Source organism: Lepidochelys kempii, chromosome 11 (assembly GCF_965140265.1).
Source record: "Lepidochelys kempii isolate rLepKem1 chromosome 11, rLepKem1.hap2, whole genome shotgun sequence".
Lineage (NCBI taxonomy): Eukaryota > Metazoa > Chordata > Testudines > Cheloniidae > Lepidochelys > Lepidochelys kempii.
This window is the reverse complement of record NC_133266.1, coordinates 12,073,837-12,094,521: the sequence shown is the minus strand read 5'-3', so window position 1 is coordinate 12,094,521 and position 20,685 is coordinate 12,073,837. Positions and strand designations below refer to the sequence as shown.

Here is a 20,685-nt window from a genome sequence, read left to right as displayed (position 1 = left end):
GGTTTTTGAGTACATAAGCCATGGCCTCTCCACTTTGTCACCATTGGGGATTTCATGCCAATAATGTGTTGAATGGAAACTTCTATATTCATTGTCTTTGAGGAACATGAAGTTTTTCACTTGCTGTGGCGTATGCAGTACAAGGAAGTCCCTCAGGCTACTGCTCAAGTGGGTCCACAATCCTGGATCATCTAGACTTAAGGAACTAAACTCAGCAGCAGCTGTTTCTTGTGCCTCCACCACACTCTTCTCTGATCTACACTTTTCTTCAGGAATGTGCATGGTTACATCCATTTGAGATGGAGATATGGATGCTGCAGTAGCTGCCAGGTCACCTGCACTCTGACTAACTGGAAGATCAGGCATCTTTTTACCACTCACATCCTCACCGGGGCCGTAAGGCTCACCGTGAACATTTGTGCCTATGTATCTCAAGAGAGCTCCTTTCTGCTTAGATAGAAAAGCTTCCTTTGCTTTCTTTCTTTTTCTGAATGTTGTCCCAGAGGGACGTTTTCTTCTTTCACTCATGACTGCTGTTCCGTGCCAGCTATAGTGGCTCTCAACACTCAGTTGAAGGGGACAAATAAGCAGGCTGATAGCAGGTCCAGAGTGAGGGAAGATATCAGCGTCTTAAGGGCCTAACTGGCTCCTACTACTTCAGCTGACTGCCTGTTCTCCTCAAGTGGATTCAGGGAAGCTGCAGGAAACAGGAAGCTCCCTGAGAAGCTGGTGTTTCGGTCAAGGCTCCTGGGGGTGCTAGAGAGGTACATAAGAGGCTCCTCCTCTCTCTCTCTCCCTGCAGCTCCTGCTGCTTTGTTATTCCCTCTCACCTTTTCTCCTGCCTGCCTGTTATGTCTCTTGTACCCTCCTTCCTCCAGCACTCCACCATCTCTCTGCATCTAGAGCAGAGAGAATACATATGCACCAGCAGCAGACATAATTTTCTACACTCTTGGTCCTAGTGGTGCCCCCGCCCCACAGTCTGGGACCTGAGGTGGCCGCCTCAGTTTGCCTCATGGTAAGGCCAGCCCTGCCCATCCAGGGTAGTGGGGCTCGGGCGGGCTCAGGCTTCGGTCTCCCCTCCTGGGGCAATTTTTATTGTCAGAAGGGGGCTGCGGTGCAATGAAGTTTGAGAACCTCTGTTATAGATGCTCGCTTGCTAAAGTTCTGCTATCAGTCTTTGAGAATTAAAGGAAACATTCAGGAGTTGTAAAATGAGAAGCAAGTGAAGAAAAACTGGGGCAAGATTCTTCTGTGTAGTGTAGCTGCTTTGTGTTGGGGTTCCAGTGCAATCTAGTCCTGAAGCCCAGCGCAAGGGGATCCTTCAGTTGTATAGTGTCAGCATGAGTGCTCTATGCCACTCCTCTCTCTACTCCCAGTACAGCAGGGAAAAGGAGGTGTTGGTAGTCAGAGGAAACAGAGCATGGCCTGGACATTCCTACACAATACCAGTTCCTGGGAATGAGTTCAGCTCCCTCTGGCCATTCACAACAGATGGAAGTTAACACTAAAGCTGCTCTAAGCCAGCACAGTGGGACTGGCCTTGCACATGCCAGCAGCAGGACTGGGAAGACCAAATGTGAGCTTTACACCTTGTTCCCCTCTGGTTAGAATGCTGTGCAGCCAAGGATCTGGCTCTTTATCTTTAAATTAAGACCATCTGACTTGGATCATGTCACCTGGTGATTTTTACAGTCAGTGGAATATATATTGGACTAAAGGGGTAGCAAACGTCTACAGGGTTTTAAATAATATGAGAAATGGGGAACTCTTGGAGTTGGATTTTATTTGATTCTCCAAACATATGAAGGTCCAGTTTAAATTAAATTATCAATTTCTGCTCTAGCTTACACACACGTGGAATACACCTGACTTGATTAGGCTTGCACAGGAGAGACTAAGAGCAGAACTTTGTGTCGTGAAAGTGGTTTGAAAATTATCCTCCCATGCTATGATTTCAAGACTGCTAAATGCCAACAATGTTCTGATGGCCTGGATGTTAGATGGATGCAATTAAAGATGATGATTTAGAAAGGGTCTGCTCCTGTGAGTATATGTTCCATTGACTTCAATGGTTCTGGATCAAACCCCAAGTCACTGGAAAAGTTCAATTTGGCTGATTACCTTTAACCCATTTACGAAATACACCTATGAAAACATTCTTAAAGAAATCCAATCAGAACAACAGTAAATGAAGGCTGATCTTCAAATATTATTGTTGCTTTGAAATTTGCATGAAGCAGTCTAATTGATCATGGTACTGCCCATCTAACTATTCCATACTCATCACAGTAGTAACTGAGCATATAAAGCACCTACTGAATTCTAATCCTGCCTGTAAAACTGACTTACAGTGCAATATTGGGCAAGTCATTTAACCTCTCTATGCCTTGGCTTAGCCATAGTTACAATGGGGAGAACAATACTTAGTGATAGTCTTGCCACTAAAACATCAACATTTGCAACATTGCAAATACGGTCAGTCAGGCTGTATAGTTTTCTCTGCAGTTAAAACCAGGAATAAGTGTGGTACCCCAGACTTTATGTCAGAGTGTAGTAATTGTTAATGGTAATCACTGTATTCATCAGGAGTCTAATGAGGATTAGAGAAGAACAGCCATACTGGGTCAGACCAATGATCCATCTAGCCCACTATCCCGTCTTCTGACGGTGGCCAGTGCCAGATGCTTCAGAGGGAAGGATGAATTAATTGATCTTTGTACCCTGCTCTGAACATGTTAAGTACTAATACTACTGAATGAATACTGAGATCATCACTCAAAGCTTTTAGCCACAATCCTGTCTGAGGCTGTGCTGAGTGGTGCCATGACTGTATGAACCCAAAGAGATATTACAATTCTGTACATCAAGGTGGTGCAGAGGGAACATGATCACTGCTACACACCTTCAAAGGTACATAAAACTCTAGTGGCTGATGGGGGCAGTGGCAAATGATAAGCAGTACTCTTCTATAATATTCCAAGACCTGATACGCTGGCTGAGAGGGGACGGTAGGGAGTGGGAATATGCAAAAGCTACTTCTAGGAAGAACAGGGTCCTAATTTTAAAGCATTCTGGGAAGTGGGAGGGTTTGAATAATATTAATTAAACCCATTTTTATCCCCATGCCCTCACCAGGGGACCAGTCCTGCAGGATGCTGAATGCTTCCTATGACATCAATGGGAAATGAGGGCACTTAGCTCCTCCCAGGACGAGGCACCCTGAAAGTTCTTAGGATGCTACTGAATAATAGCTTTGCATTTGCACGTGCCGCTAAGGATTTGAGCTGAAGAATGATCACTCATAAACTAGTTAAGTGAACTCTAGTCTACATCTAAAATGAGTAAATGACTAGCCAATATACACTTAAGTGGTCCAATTTTTATTTATTCATCTGACATCCCTTGCCACAGTACTGATCCTAATGAATGTACCTGGTACACAAGTGGAAGAGTACTATTTATTTCCAAATGAACTTAACAGAAATTCAGCATTAGTTACTGAAAAGGTCCCATCCTGTCAGTCCTTCACCTCAGAATAGTGAGTGAAGGCCACACATCTCCTCTCTCATCTAGACTGGTACTCATATTGCCTGAAAAGATGCTAATTTTTTGTCAGAACAAATAGAATGGAAAGCAAATTGCCATTAAAAAACTATTGCCAAGTTGTTTTATTTCATCATCTGTGACAAAGCAGGGATGGAAGCAAAAGGGGAATCCTTTTTCTACAGATTTACTGTGCAAACACTAGAGGATGCTTGCTAGACAAGCAATTGTCGTGTACTAAATAAGAGGCTGTTAGGGATATAAAGTGTGGTTTAAAAATTCATACACATTAACTAAACTCTCAAAGCTATGTAGGGGAACACTGCACTCTATGATCTATCCAAACTGTGTGCTGAGACATTTATCTCACCAGCAGGGTAGTGAAGCACTAGAATAGGTTACCTAGGGAGGTGGTGGAATCTCCATCCTTAGAGGTTTTTAAGGCCTGGTTTGACAAAGCCCTGGCTGGGATGATTTAGTTGGGGTTGGTCCTGCCTTGAGCAAGGAGGTTGGACTAGATGACCTCCTGAGCTTTCTTCCAATGCTAATCTTCTATGATTCTGTGAAGACTGAATAATTGCTAGAAGATCTAGCTTACTGAAAACAAAGACATCTCTATCTCTAGGTTTTGGAGAATGGAAGACCTTTTTCTTTTGGACAGTAACTCCAGACAAAAACTCCAGAATTGGAACATCTACTCACTAATAGGTAAGAGGAACTCCAGACAGCATTGGCCACTTATTCCTAATAAACCAATAAGAAACAGAGAAGGCTCTGAGGTGACACTATTGAGATTTAAGCTTGGGAGTGATAAACATTAAGCATATTTTATTACTTGATGGAATGACTGAAGGAGCTGTGAAGATCCTTGGTGATGCTTTGAATTTTAATCTTTTAATTACTGAACTGTCGGTTGTTGGTAAAGGCTAACTCTTTACTTGGGATTTGTATGGGACAGATCTGCTTGTGTGGTACGTATTTCATATTATGCTTTTATTTTGCATTTTAACAAAGTGTCATGGCTGAAGTCACATGGCAGCAAATAAGAACTTGACTTGATTGTACTATCCCTCTTCCTTACTATTTGCAAGTTTCTTTTATTTTATGAGACCCAGTGAGAATGCTTCTTGTAAATAAAGGCATAAAATGGAATATATAGCCTTATTTGGTGTGCCGTTGAAACACTCTGCAAGAGAGATAGAAAGCTGCCAGCGGCATAATGGGAACTATCAGTTGCCCTGAAGCGATCAGGAAAACCGAGTGGTAGGGGCAGTGTATAAATATAATCCTTCAAAGACTCTTAGTCTTAAAGCTGGAGAATAATGGATTATAAACTACCTCATACAGCTTTCAGAGGAACAGCCGTGTTAGTCTGTATTCGCAAAAAGAAAAGGAGTACTTGTGGCACCTTAGAGACTAACCAATTTATTTGAGCATGAGCTTTCGTGAGCTACAGCTCACTTCATCAGATGTTTACCGTGGAAACTGCAGCAGACTTTATATACACACAGAAATCATGAAACAATACCTCCTCCCACCCCACTGTCCTGCTGGTAATAGCTTATCTAAAGTGATCAACAGGTGGGCCATTTCCAGCACAAATCCAGGTTTTCTCACCCTCCACCCCCCCACAAACTCACTCTCCTGCTGGTGCTAGCCCATCCAAAGTGACAACTCTTTACATAATCAAGTCGGGCTATTTCCTGCATAGATCAAGGTTTTCTCACATCCCCCCCACCAGCTTAGCACTCTTCTGTAAATGGGCTAAAGAGACACTATGTATCACCTGGAGGATCCAATACATCCAGGGACTGTATACAATCAGGCAGGTGCCATATTGGCAGTACCTTATGCTCCACGCAAGAGCTATAGGTTTGGGCATGATCTGCTTCTCCAGCCAGTGAAAACCAAAGCTATTATAATGTTGAAGTACTTGCCTATGAGGGGAGAGTGCTTCCTCCTTCCACCTGCACTTCTCCTGCCAGCCAGCTTTATATCTACATTGAATTTTAATGACACTTTCTCTGCACCATCCTGACAAATTAAGTGTAACAGCGTGTTAAACTAAACATCCCACAACCTATCTGACCACTCCAGCCAACCACAGTGAATTATCAAGTGATGGGTTGGCTACAAAGATGAGTCTTGCACTGGGCTCTGAAAGCCAGTAAACTCCAGCTCATGCAGACCAATGGATGTAGTAAGTTCTAGACCCATGTGCCTTCCACTAAGGACACCCAACTTCAAGTCCCCAGAATGTGCATATAGGAATGGCGAGCAACAGGACTTCAGCTGATTTCTGATATCTTGTTAGGAACCACCTCTCCTTGAATATACTAAGGGTGGCCCAGTGTCAAATAATAGGGCTTTATAGATTAGCATCGTGCCTAGTCACTACAGTGCTGGACACATTATGAATGTGACAGATCATAAAGAAACAGGTGGCATTGCGGTTCATGGGACACAAATACATCTCCTCACACTTACTAACACCACTAAAAAGGTTGGCAGGTGCATTCTGCATGAGCTACCTCAGATTCAAGAACACCTCAGGGATCCAAAAATACTGCAATTTTGCAAGCCTGTTAGAGAATTGGTGGACACTCTCCACCAAAGGATCAGCAGTCACAAATCTCCTCTCACCTGCCCAATTTCTCAAGTTGCTCCCTCTGCCAATCAGCACCACCTTAAGATTTTTTTCTGGACTGAGCATCAGTTGGCTCAGTCTCATCCAAGGACCTATCTGAGAAAGCCAGATATCTACTTTATGAGAAGGAGATCTATAGCTGAAGGTTATCACCAAATGGATGGCAATGCATCCCCATATCCATCGCAATTTCCCCAAGCAGTTTCATATTTACACTGAACAGGAGATGCAAGAGAAATGAACCACATCAGCGGGGATGGACAGCTACCCCCCACTACCCACTGAGCCACTAAACAACAATCCTATCCACTCCACAAGATCCTACAGATGTGTCAGCTACACATTAAACATTTCATACCAGTGGCCGCTAATAAATGTAATGAAATCAACACGGACACCTGGCCTCTGTCCAGAGGCAGATAGTGAACCAAGGAACCTTGTCTCTGTTAATATATCTGGGCATAAAGCTAGGATAACATATCTATGAAGTCAGAAAAATCCAGGTAAGCCTGGCGCTGTGTCCAGCATGCCCTTCTCAAAAACAGTCCTCAAACAATGAGAACTGAGACAGGGCCACCACTGTCCAAGTCACTATCACCTAGTGATTTGCTTCCTAACCAGAGACCAAAGCTTGTTTGTAACTGGTTGACATCCTGCCCTTCTCCCACTTACCCTTCAGCAGCCATAAAAGGCATGGTTCCCTCTTGTATCCAGTAGCTGCTCCCAGCTGACTCAGGGCTTCTGTACATGAAAGGAAACTATCTGCAAATAAAGTATCTTTGTCTCCTGGTTTGCTGCTGTGTTCCCTGAGAAGCAGCCAAACTAATCACATTTCAATCAAAGGAGCAACATTGGCAATGAGCTGGGAGAAGAGCAAACATATATCACTCTCACTGTTGAAGGGGTATGCGAGTATTTCCTATAGGAAGGATTGAGTGGTTTCATGGGAAGGGAATAATGGCTGCAAAATAAAGAAGTGCCAATAGGCCACATTTTGACATCTGGCAGGGCAACCTGCCACAAAAGTGTCTGAAAATATAAGCTGCAAGTTTGAGGCATCATGCATAGACCAATTAGACAACTTTTTTGATGGACTCTGACATCACTCTGCCTTACATGGTGCATTTCAATCTCCAAATAGATATTTTAATTAATCTGTATATTTATTAGTTTGTTACTGACAGAATTCAGACCTAAACTATACCTTGCCAAGCAAGATCTATACCAGGGGCAGGCAAATTTTTTGGCCCGAGGGCCACATCGGGTTTCCAAAATTGTATGAAGGGCCGGTTAGGGGAGGCTGTGCCTCCCCAGACAGCCAGGCATGGCATGGCCACTGCCCCCTGTCCGACCCCCCCTGCTTCTTGCCCCCTAATGCCCCCCCCCAGGACTTCTGCCCCATCCAACCCCCCTGTTCCCTGATGGCCTCCCGGGACCCCTGCCCCATCCACCACCACCCCCCACTCTCTGTCCCCTGACCGCCCCCAGACCCCCTGCCCCTAACTGCCCCCGCTTCCCCATCCAACCCTTCCTCTCATTCCTGACTGCCCCCCGCAGCCCCTACCCCATCCAACCACCCCTTCTCCCTGACCACCAACAGACCCTCCACCCCAACTGCCCCCCACAGCCCCATCCAACCCCTCTCCTTCCTGACTGCCCCCCATGGGACCCCTGCCCCATGCAACCATCCCTTCTCCCTGTCTCCTGACTGCCCCCGGAATCCCCACCCCTGACTGTCCCCCGCCGCCCCATCCAACCCCTCCTCCCGTTCCTGACGGGCCCCTCAGGACCTCTGACCGCCCTGACCCCTATCCACACCCCCGGCCCCTGACCACCACCACCCCGAACTCCCCTGCCCTCTATCCAACCCCCCCCCCCACTCCCTGCCCCCTTACCGCGCTGCCTGGAGCGCCAGTGGCTGGCAGCACGGCTGCACCAGGACAGGCAGCCACACAGCGCAGCACAGAGCACTGAATCAGACCGGGCTCTGCCGCTGCGCTGCCCCAGGAGGTCACAGCCCCGCCGCCCAGAGCATTGCGCCGGTGGTGCCGTGAGCTGAGGCTGCGGGGGAGGGAGTCAGCAGGGGAGGGGCCGGGGGCTAGCCTCCCGGGCCAGGAGCTCAGGGGCCGAGCAGGAGGGTCCTGCGGGCCAGATGTGGCCTGCGGGCTGTAGTTTGCCCACCTCTGATCTATAGGAATGATCCTGAAAAATACTGATCAATTTTGCAAATCATATCCCCAAATCTTTTTTCCCTGTGTACATTTTTATCTCGCATTTCTGAGTCTGTTTAGAGGGTAATTTCATTCACTGAGTTATGATGCATTTATCTTGAACACTATAGATGTTTAAAGCACAAAATGATTCATCTCTTCCTCCCCATTTTATAAGCAGAGTAAAAAGATGCCTCTAACAGTAAGTGTGTGCCAAGACAGAAACTCATCTGTCATTAAGTTGCTGCTTCCTAGACAATAACTACTCATTATAACGAAAATTTGGAAAGATTGCTGCCAATGGAACACTACAAAGCTTTGCAGTGATGCATTCTAAAATGATTCTGCTCATGTGAAATTTATTTTTCACGAATGTAGCAGTTATAATACACACCAAGGCCCCAGACCCACTCTCGTTGAAGACAATGACAAAATTCCCCATTGACTGGAAGAGGAGGAGACTAGAGGACTGAATGGGTTTCACTAATAAGCCAAAGCCTGCTTGCTTTACCCCACGCATAGTCCTATGGAGTTCAGCAGGATTGTTCACCAGACTAAGGGAGGCAGTACTTGACCCAAAATACTGAAAAAAGGTGTCTCTCACATTTATTTGGACTAGTCTTCCTTAGGCTACTCACAAATCCACTTTGGAATGTAGCACAATCTGTGACATATGGGTGAATGAAGGTTACTATACAAACTTTAATATTTACTTGATTTTTACATGTTTTCATAGAATCATAGAATATCAGGGTTGGAAGGGACCTCAGGAAGTCATCTCGTCCAACCCCCTGCCCAAAGCAGGACCAATCCCCAACTTTTTTTTTTGTTTTACTTTGTCACAACGGATTTCAGCCATTTTTGGATTTCAGACATTTTCCAGTATACACTAGTATTGAAACTCAGTACTCATTCAATCACATAAGGATGCTTTACTATGCAGCTTACAGATTTCATTATCATGCAGCATACATATTTTGACATATAATGTAAGAGAAGTTCCTTAAATTAAGCATCTCTTGTAAATAATTATGGCCTTAACGCTGTTGTGAATATCTTGATTTTAAATAAAAGCTGAGCAAAAGTAACGTTTTTCACCTTAGTAGGTAAAAACGCTGCCCACAAAATGCTCAAGCTGGGTAAGAAATGTATCTATTTGCAAGGGAGCACTATGCTCACAATTCTCTCTGTTTTTAGTGCCAAACTGGGCATACATGAGAACATCACAGGCACTGCTAGCATGTCCCAATAGTTCTCAGTTCCTGCCTTCCTCACACACTTATGAGAGCTTCCTCCCTCAACCTCTTCTTTGTGTTTCACTGTAAAGGGATGACTTAAAAACAAAAAAGGACTTTAACATGCCATATCAGGATTAGAACCTACAGCCCCTTCACTCACAGCAGGCACCATATTAGCAGCACACAACCTTAGCCAGTAGCCTTCCCCTTAACATACCACATAGTTGGAAGTGAGCAGACTCCTGCAATGTTCTTCATGCTTGTGTACAGAAGGGCAGCTATTAGCATGGAACTCTTGTGATTATTGTTAGTTATCATATTCTTATAGCTACTCCCCCTAAGAAAATGAAGACAACTTATCTGTAACCAAAGTTCTTCAAAATGAACCTCTGCATATCTGAAGGTTACTGACTTTTAACTGAAGTTCTTTGACATGGACTCTGCACATTTACACTCATGGGATGTGCTGCTGGTACAGTTTGATCAACGGGCTGTCACTGCAGGCACCTGGATCCCACAAGTTGGGATATGCAGCGATCACTCAAAAAAGAAGATTATGCTCTACTGTGAAGAGCCCAAACTCTGTTGAACATTATAGTATTATTTCCATAAGGCAAGCTGGAAAATGGGGCAATTCAAAACTATTCCACCCAGGCCTTTTCTTTTAACCTTGTCACCCACTTTTTCTCGATTACCTATCTTTTTCTAAAGCATATACTGTAGCTGTGCTAACCAACTGTCTACTTCCAAAAGCTATTAACCTTCAAAACATTTTATCAAAGGTCTCTTGTTATAAGTTACATTATCAATGGTGGCATCTGACATGAAGAACTCTACGAAAGATAGCTGAAAAGTACTGAACGGTGAAATAGGATAGTACTGTACATCTAGCATATGTAATAATACTAGGTGGTAACAAATATCCTCCAGATGAGTCACCATACACATTTAATGGCTACAAAGTGATCTAGCCATAACATGTATTAGTCATTCGGACTTCCATTTCACCGCTCTAATATATGACATTACCTGCTGAACATCCTGCTGGAAAACACAGAGCTGCAGCCTTTGATGTAATCGGACTTTTCTGTGCTGCCAGATGCTTTCTAGGCGCCGCTGGTGATGCAAGACTTCATGTACCACATCCAAGACCTGGTGGACAGCCTTGGAATAATTAGCAGTAGCAGTGAGGGATTCAGAGTTTCCAGGGCTCAAGGGACGCTGCAGGACATCCAGCAAAGCCTTCCCATCCTGGCTTACCTGAAAGAAATAGATTGAGTCTCGAGGGGACAACTTCATTGGTGCTGATAACATAACATCTGACAGCTTGCAGCAAGAATAGTCTCATCCTCCCAATTCTTCCCTGCCCCCCCCCACCCCTCCACCCACACCCCAATAAATGGCTCTGTTAGAAGGAAAAGACAGGAAACCTTGAGCAATTTTTTTTTACTTTTACTTATGTATTAATCACCTGCCTCAGTTTCACAGTGGACCTACTGTGCTGCTCAGTAGGACCTTAGGCACTGAAGTGACAGGTCCATATAAAGCCACAGATACCAAGGTAGATACTGAACTACTGCATGGTTTGCAGACATTTGGGCGCTGAAAATTAATTGAGAAATAATGTTGTGTTATGAGTGGTGTTTAGAGGCAGGAGACATATAGACACATTCTGGTGAGGAGGTGGCATTTTCAGAAATACACAGATGATTAAAACATTCACAGTTGGTATGGTAAGAGAGAGTCATTTCTTTGTGAGCTTATGACATATGAATGCAAATTCCAAAAGGTGAAATCCATGCTCTCCTTCATTCAGTAAGAGAAGAGAAAATAAATTAGTAAGTGGTAGTACTAACCTTCTCCAAAGTATCTTTCCTTCCCCAGGAACAGTTCAGAGAAAACTACAGGCCTACATTTTCAATGGGCCCAAGGAACCTGCATGCAAATGTTGCAAGTGTAATCATTTTCACATATGAAACTCTGCCTTTACAACACAAAGGGTTTCTGTGCATGCAAAAGAATGCATCCAAATTGTATTTCTTGTGTATTTCATGGGACCCATTGAAAATTTCAGCCATAAAATGCAAAATGTAAATGAACTACAACTATCTTAATTTAACAAATGTGGGTGTTGGTGTCTTGTAAGGGGGGATTTGAGAAATACATGGATTGTCAATGTGTGGCTCTGATATCAGTTACTAATATAAAGCACTCTATAAGTACTAAACAGAGCTGTGGACATAATGCAAATTCAGTTTTATAGAGGCTTTTGAGATTTCTAAATATATTTTCATTCCAATTAGGAACAAAGCTTGAACATTCCAAGATTCTTCACATAAGAACATTCCAGGAAAAAAATATTTCAGATCAGATTTTCATTGCAATTTAGATGTCTTAAAAATTATATTCTATATAACACAATTAAAAAAAATTCTAATCAAAGAGTCATTTCAAGAGGAACAAAACAAAAGTTTAGTTGTGAAAATGTTAGAAGAAGATGGTCCAACATGTTGGAACCTTTTTATTCCCTTTTTTTAATTCCGTAAATAAATTTAGGCAAAATTGACATGATTTTGCAAAACATTTAGATTTCAAAAGAAAATGGTTCTCTCAAAGTTTTTCTGATCATTTCTACTACTGAGTATTATCAGTACATCTCAGAATATTTCTCAAAAATGGGTCAGTGTCATTATCCCTATTTTACAGATAGGGATATTGATGTATTGAGAAATTAAGTGACTTGTCCATAGTGATACAATAAGGCTGTCACAGACACTCCTGATTCCCAGTCCCAAGCACTTTCCACAGATCATGCTGCTTCCTAATCAGTTACGGGAGAATATATCTGGAATAACTCTAGTGAAATCAATGGCATTATTTTAGATTGATACTGGTTTTACTGGGAAAAGAAGGTCGCCGATGATTGTAAAATAGGCTAGGGCAAGTCTCTGCAGTTTTATAAACTGTGACAGAGTCGTGTCAGATGGCTATAGGAGAGTAATCGAAGGCAGATATATTAGCCCCAGGTTAAGTAGGTCCCTTTTCCCTGGGTAAGGTAACAGGGATGGTTCCAGAACAATCAGGAACCTTCTGGAGACAATTAAGACAGGCTGATTAGAACACCTGCAGCCAATCAAGAAGCTGCTAGAATCAATTAAGGCAGGGCACCTGAGTTTTAAAAAGGAGCTCACTTCAGTTTGTGGTGTGCGTGTGAGGAGCTGGGAGCAAGAGGCACTAGGAGCTGAGAGTGAGAATGGGGACTGTTGGAGGACTGAGGAGTACAGGCATTATCAGACACCAGGAGGAAGGTCTATGGTGAGGATAAAGAAGGTGTTGGGAGGAGGCCATGGGGAAGTAGCCCAGGGAGTTGTAGCTGTCGCACAGCTGTTCTAGACAGCTGCATTCCACAGGGCCCTGGGCTGGAACCCGGAGTAGAGGGCGGGTCTGGGTTCCCCCCAAATCCTCCCAACTCCTGGTCAGACACAGGAGGAGTCGATCTGGACTGTGAATTCAGAAAAACGGCCAAGCTGAGGGCTGCCGTGAAGCTCCAAGGCGAGCAATTCTGCCAATAAGTGCAAGACCAACCAAGGTAGAGCAGGAACTTTGTCACAAAACACAAAGGACAGTTTTGAACTAGACTTGGAAATGATTAGGGAGCTGTGCGTAAGTGTGTGGGGGGTATACTCAAATTCCTTTGTTCATGAAAATGGGCAGGAGCAATCTGTACATGCTGGAACCAGGGGAGCTGCAGCCTGCTGGGGACACAGATGATGGAGTTGCAATAGGGATGGCAAAAGGAAATGATGATACAGATGAGGATTTCAGCAGAGAAAGTTGAGCCAGAGGTATATACAAATAATGTTTTCAAAGTGGGGATAATCAGGTGGACCATACGTTGCTGTTAGTGGCCTTACGTTTTACAATAGATCTGATCCTGCTCTTACACCTGTTGTAATTATACTGATTTCAGTTTAGTTACTTTTGATTTATACAAGTGTTAGTGAGAACAAAGTCAGTCCAAACAGAGAAGACTCAAGAACCTTTTCTGAAAGAAGATGCAGAACACATGCAACCAGATAAGATATTCACTAGATTCACTTGTAAGTGCATTGGTGATAACGGCATTTATGGACATGCTCTATTCCGGAGAACATTTCTGGAAATGTTCTGTCACAGTTCAGGGCTAGCTTCTCCTTTGGCCCATTTCAGGCTCTGCAAATGCAGTCCCCTAAAGTGTTAGGCAACTAGCCTTCACCCGTCCCAAAATTCTCACTCTCTTTAAATTGGATCCTGGGGAACAGTACCCTGTGTACTAGCCATGAGGGCTCATGCAGACCCAGCTAAATTCAACTGTCCTATAAGATTTCTCTTTAGGGGCTGTGATCAATGTGCACATACAGTAAACCAAACAAAGTAATGTTTAATCTCAACAGCAGGAACACAGTGTAACAGGAAAAAGGGTTTCTTACACAACCGTCTACTTGCATCTGTCTTACCTAAAGCTTAGGTAGATCTAGCTTACCCCAGTACCCAACCCTCTGAGTCTCAGGGGACAGTCTGCTCACCTGTAATCTCGGCCCCTCTCCCTCTCTCTCTCTCCAGTGCATCAGAGACTCAGGTTTGTATCTACTTCAAAGGCCTTTGTTTCAGCTTCCCACCTGAAGGTCCCCTGAGGTTACAAGCTGGCCCTTTGCCCAGTGGGACCAACCAATATTTACCTCCCATAAGGTCAGAGCTAAACTTCAAAGGGAATGATGCCTGTATTGTCCCATTAAGTATCAGTCTTTGTCTGCTTTCCTGCCTATCTGCCCACCTATTCTTGCTGGAATTAACCCTCTTGGTAATTATATAACAAACAATAATAGTCAAACAGAGGTACACATAATATTCATAAAATATTACAGGAGTTTTTCCAAATCCTTCATACCTTCTATGGCTCAGACGTTTGTTCGATTCAAAATTTCCTATTCCAGAAGTGTTTCTTTTATGAATGCTATACCACCCCTCAACCAATGGACATGAAAGATCTGTGTACTGAAAGATTTGCTAATGAATTGATTTGAAAAGATAAATGAATAGTTTCACCAGTCTGGGTAGCTAGTTACAGTGCTTTTTCAATCACTTTCAGCTTTCTCCTTATAACTGAAAAATAAGTCATTGAATTTCCTTTCATGTGAATGCTTTGCATTTTTCAAGGATTGTTCAAGGACAGCAGCATTAACATTCCTGCTTAGCAGGTCACATCACAACTTTTAACAAAGTCAATCTATGGGAAATACACTTGAGCACCACTGGTACTCAAGTGCAGAAAATAAGCAAAGGGCCTATGCACTATTTGCATTCCACTTACACCCTACTTTGAAGGCTTAAATTGCATAGACCTCATGCTGTACCTATGCCCAGGAAGAACCTCACCCCCTGTGAATTATACATGAGAACTCTATATATGAACAAGTTAGTCTGATTCATGCTTCTTTCTTGTTTGCATTGAAAATTACAGTCTGGCTGCAGACTCTCCAGCTAGGTGTTACTGTGAAGTTTTAAAATCCCAGATATCCTACCAGTTGGGTCTGCAGCATGCTGAGAGCCTAGCAAGTGACCAGACTAAGGTCCCCTCTGCAGATTAGTGGATATAGCTGAGCTAAGTAAGGGAATGGTCTTCACAGCAGATGCATTGTGCCTCTTGGGACAAAGAATAAACAATACTTGGTGCAATCACATTTAGCAAGATGTTGTACTCATCAACACAAGTTGGGCTTGACTCTAGAATCCTGTATTCTCCTCATCCTTCTCCTTTCCCCAGCAATTAGTACTAACATCAAGAGTAATTAAAAAAAAACAGGTTAAACTAAAGGGGGCATCTCAATTATAGTTCATAGAATACCAGGGTTGGAAGGGACCTCAGGAGGTCATCTAGTCCAATCCCCTGCTCAAAGCAGGACCAATGTGTCTATGACACAACATTCATTGGACATATTGATAGTATAAAATGAACTCCCACTGGCCAGAGAAACCCTGAAAAATTCCTCCTGTGGAGTGGGATATAAAGATGGTGGCTCCTGCACCACCTCCACCACCTCATCCACCAGAGTTGTCCCACCCATTATAAAAGGTGGAGAGGGGCCTCTTGGGGGCTCCATTATTGCCAGTTCTCTGATGATGGAAGATCTTCTGCCAGCAGCATAAGCTAAAGCTTTCACACCTAGGTAGCTAATAAACCGAACTGATTTCCTGTCAGTCCTTGCTCGCCTCCCCTGCATCCATGATATGTGAGCTTTGCTTGGGTCCAGCAGAAACTGGGCCCCATATGTTTAGGGCCTGAGCAAAAGTGCAGAGAAGTCAAAGTGAGGCTTTCCATAGGCTCTAATGGGCACTGTATGAGGCTTTTGGTGAGCATCTCCAAAAAGCTTCACAATACCTTGTAGCAGAAACTTTCAGCAATATGGTGTCATCTGCATTGTCTCAAAGTAGGCATTCTGACTCCTGAGCACCCTCCATTGCATTAAATATGATGACTGAATTGCAGTTTATATATCTACATACTTTCACTATAGTTAAGGCTAAGGTTTTGTCAGTTATTTTTAGTAAAAGTCACAGACAGGTCACGGACAATAAAGGAAAATTAACGGAGCCTGTGACCTGTCTGTGACATTAGTAAAAATAACGAGGGGCAGGGCTAAGTAGGGGAGAGTAATGGAGTCTCATGGATGTGGGAGGGGGACTGACAGGCCAAAACCCCCGCCATGGCTGGGGGCACACCCCCGGCACCAGCGACCGCAGCGGGGGTACAGCCACGGGGGGCACACAGTCCCCGCTCCAGAATTGGTTGCAGCTGCAGGACAGGGGCGCACAGCCTAGCTGCAGCTCATGCCAAGCCCAGGCAGCAGCCATGGGGGGTGGTGCACGGCTCTGGGAAGCCACGAAGGGGGCACACGACCCCCACTGCAGCCACTGGGCAGCAGCACACGGGCCCAGCTGCAGCCCCTGGCAGAAGCCATGGGGCTGGGGTGCAGTGGGGGGTGCAGTCACCGGGGGCGCACAGCCCCCACTCTGGAGCTAGCTGCAGAACAGGGGTGCGCGGCCCAGCTGCCACCCCCACCAAGGCGTGGCAGCAGCAGGGAGGGGAGGGACTGCGCACAGCCCTGGGACGCCACAAGAGGGGAACACGGCTCCTGCTGCAGCCCCCAGGCTTGGGCACAGTGGGAGGGGTATAGCCATGGGGGCGTGCACAGCCCCGGCTCTGGAGCTGGCCACAGCTGCAGGACAGTGGCGCACAGCCTGGCTGCAGCCCCCTGCAAGGCAGCAGGGTCCTGGTTCCAGGCATCCAGCCCCAGTTGCAGCAGGGCAGGGGTGCATAGTCCCACCTCCAGCCCCGGCTTCAGCTGCTGACAGCTGAAGTGGAAGAAATCACAGCGGTCCAGTAAAGTCATGGAATCTGTGACTGCCGTGACCTCTGCAACTAAATCGTAGCCTTAACTATAGCATATTTGTTTTTTATACAGCACTCATCCCTGTGGTATCTGAGCACCTTCCAGTAGTGCATTAAATCATGTGACTACACATCTGTCAGATGCTGTTTGTTCTCTCACTCTCTCCCCAGAGGAAGACACTCAGGCAGTGGAGCACTCTGTTTTGATAGTGTGTCTTTTTTTGTTTTCATACAGAGACACAAACACACACATGCATGCACACCACTTTTGCTCTGTGTAGAGCATTAGAGAAGGCAGGTCAAAGAAATGTGCCTTGCACTTGGAGTGGAGAGGTTTGTGACAGTCCTTATTTTCTGGGGAAGTTCATTCCACAGTCTCGGATAGCCCCCAGAGAAATTTCTATCTCCTGCCCAGACAAGCTTTATTCTTATTGCTGAGAGTTCCACGTTGCCAGAGAAGTGAAGTTGTCAATGATATCTTCATCCCAGAGTTTTAGATGGTCTTTAAGATATCCTGACCCCAGACCATGGAGCACTTTAAAGATAAAGATTGAGACTTTTAACTTGATTCAATATTCTTTGGGAAGGAAGTGGGGGATAGTTTGATATGTTCTCGGTAGCCCATGTTACTGAGGAGATGGGCTGTGACTCGCGGTAGTGAGTGCCTAACAACAAATCTATAGTACCAAATTCTATTCTCTTACCTAGGGCACAGCAGGATGAGTTTGGGACAGAGCATTAGCCTTTGTTGTGAAGTCTTCAACTGAAAGTTAACTATTATTTATCTTAACACAGATTTGTGGGATTGAATATCAAAGATGGAAATATCAGGGGCACATAATGTAAGATGTAGCAGTGGGCTTTATTTAAGAACCATTTAAGCATACATTATGCAAAGAGACTTTAATATACACATTTCCTTATCTTGATGATATTTAATTGACTATTCTTCGTCTGGTACAGGAAAAGAAAGAAGCTCTTTCTAAACATCTAAAGGAGCTCAGTCCTTCACAATTTATATGATGGAAAAAGTAAGGAGGGTGAGCTAGACCCACCCCTGCTGGTGTACAGAGGGGCAGATTCCACCTTACTGTTCCAGTGAAGGCCACTGCACCGTGGTGGGTCCTTCCCTGGGGAGGGTAGGTGTTAGGAGGCTTATTCCTTCACCCACTTACTTCCCTGGTCCTTCTTGCATGAACAGAGAGCAACAATACCCGAAGTCCAAAGGTGCAAACAATTCGATGTTTATTGGGCTGAACTTCCAGCAAGCATGATTCCAGTTTCCTTCCTTAGTGTCCCCCTTCCCAGCTCTGACACCACAGAGCCTTACCTGTGGCCCTGTTCCCATTCCTACCCTTAGCAAAACATGATTCCAATTCCCCACTCCTATTCCCTGTTCCCATTTCCTCCCATCCACCGACCCACTTACCCACTTCCTGATTGACTGCAGACTATATAGTAAAACTTGAGTTCTGCTTAGCTATACCTTAACCAATCATTTTACTGAAATTTAACTAACCAATCCTAACATATTGTAACTTGATTATTTAACCAACTATATCCCACCACCTTAATTAGTTTACACCCAGCAAAATTAATTATACAGCAGACAGAAACAATCACAGAACCAAACAGAGACCATGCAAAGTGGGAACTATAATGACAAAACAATACAGAAGTGAGGATTTTACAACTACATCTATAAAGACATGAGGGTTTCTCAGCTGTGTCTATTGATAAGTGAGTTCTTACCAAACAGAAAACTATCAAACTAAACTTCCTTTTACATCCTCTAGGCTCTTCCTTTTCTCTGGAGGTGATAGATTAGATCACCTTTCTAACAGCCCCAGATTGCCTTATTTCAATGTGACTAGTTTGGAATGTGAGGATGTGACGGGTCGCTTCCCAGCTTTTGGCTGCCTCTGCTGCTTAGCCAAAGCCCTTAGCCTAAGAACAGGACCTTAGACGGTCACGGTAAGAGAAGGCCCTTACACCGGCAGACATTGATTTTGTTTCTTTCTTTTATACCTCTATAACTAGCTAAGTGATAAGAATACACCTAAATTCTTAGAGTATAGACCTCTACAGACAGGCCTGAATATCTATATCCTAACAATAGGCAGTATTTCAACCATCATCTTCTCCTGGAAGCTCTGGCATGGAAGGGTGGTTTTAAGGTCCATTGGGGGTTGTATACCTGGCAGAGGCTAGAGAGTTGTTGAATCAGTGCATCATCCAGCTCCCTTGGCTACACTGCCTTCCTGGCCTTCACAGGGCACATTTTAACCCTACAATGCCCAACGGAGGAGAAGTGCTCGGCCTCCAGACAGATTTTCTGTTGCCTGGTACCTTGACTGGTCCAGTGACTATCACTACAGTTATTGTACACATTTCTATTAGCCAGTTTGGGAGAGGCTTTTGCAAGCCCTGTAAGGAACTAGGTCCAGCTCTCTTTGGCCAGAAAGATAATCAAGGACAATACAGAGCCTTCTGAGCGTGAGGAAGTGAAGAACAAGAAACAAGAACCTCTGATGAGAAAAAAGAAGCACAAAGCAAATTATGCCATATGTAGATGCTAAGCATACAGACTACGAGCACTGGTCTGTTTGCAGTGAATTGCACTGAATGTCAGCTGTTTGTGGAGAGTTATTTCCTGCTACAGCCTGGATCAATTCAGGGACAAAAACATAATGAAAATCTTTATAGGATTTTTGCCAAACTGCCATAAGGCAGTTTTTAGTCTTAGCAACCTTGACATCATCCTTTTTACACAAGCTCTTTAGATCTGAGAAAGCTTATTTCCCTACTGAGACCCAGCTTATGCAAATGGATATAACTGTAAGGCACAGTCTTTTACATCTTTTGCTGCGATAAGGACCTGGCATCTCTGTCTTGGGACTTTGATGATACTGAAAAGAGCTGATGGTGTGCAAAGTAAATCAAATTATACCCTTTACCCCCATTAGAATAACTGCACTGGAGCAGGGACTCACTCCCAACGGAAAGCAATTTAGTCAGGGCTACACAGCAACGCCACTACTGTAGGATGCCCAGGAAAGGTAATGAAGCAGCCTATCTCTTGGCCAGCCAGTGAGCTGCCTTGGCTGGTCACAGGTACCCCAGAGGTGTGGGGGTGGCTGCAGTTTGTGCTGTTGCTCCAAATTGACTTACTGCATTGGGGGCCCACTGCCTGGGAGCAAATCTGACCTCCTATGTGAAGTCATGAGTAAAGAGATCACATATCTCTCAAGTACCATTTTAAAGGTTTATTAGCTTTATCCCTACTAAGCAATCATATCAATGAGTCAATGGAAAGTAAAACTGATTTATTCAATTAAAAATAGCTCCAATATGCATAATTGTATAGATATTATTGCTAAGCAATCTGTTAGCAGTTGTTAAAATTCTTCTCCTGGAAACACTTACCTCTGTGTAGGCCTGGGTCACCTGTTCATACAAAGACTGATGATGATGGATGGCCAGCTCAAGGTCTTGCATTTCTGATGGGAGGCCTCCTTCACTACACATTTTACACCAGGCATCCACACCTGAAAGGAACTGAAACAATTCCAAAAGCAATCAGCAGGGTGTTTCAAACTCACTAGCCAGGAGGTA

At 44.4% G+C, this 20,685-nt stretch overlaps 1 protein-coding gene across 10 annotated transcripts in view; it reads right to left on the bottom strand.

Annotated features, from left to right (window-relative positions):
* Positions 1-20,685, bottom strand: part of KALRN (kalirin RhoGEF kinase) — a 780,132-nt gene that overhangs the window by 390,072 nt on the left and 369,375 nt on the right. For all 10 annotated transcript variants that reach the window (XR_012154196.1, XM_073305138.1, XM_073305143.1 and 7 more), the window contains exons 8-9: positions 20,497-20,628; positions 10,671-10,901 (exon numbers count right to left, since the gene is read on the bottom strand). Coding sequence is in view for 9 of the 10 variants with exons in the window: in XM_073305138.1 (XP_073161239.1) it covers positions 10,671-10,901; positions 20,497-20,628 (363 nt within the window). In the remaining variant the exon portion in view is untranslated. The remainder of the gene's footprint in view (positions 1-10,670; positions 10,902-20,496; positions 20,629-20,685) is intronic.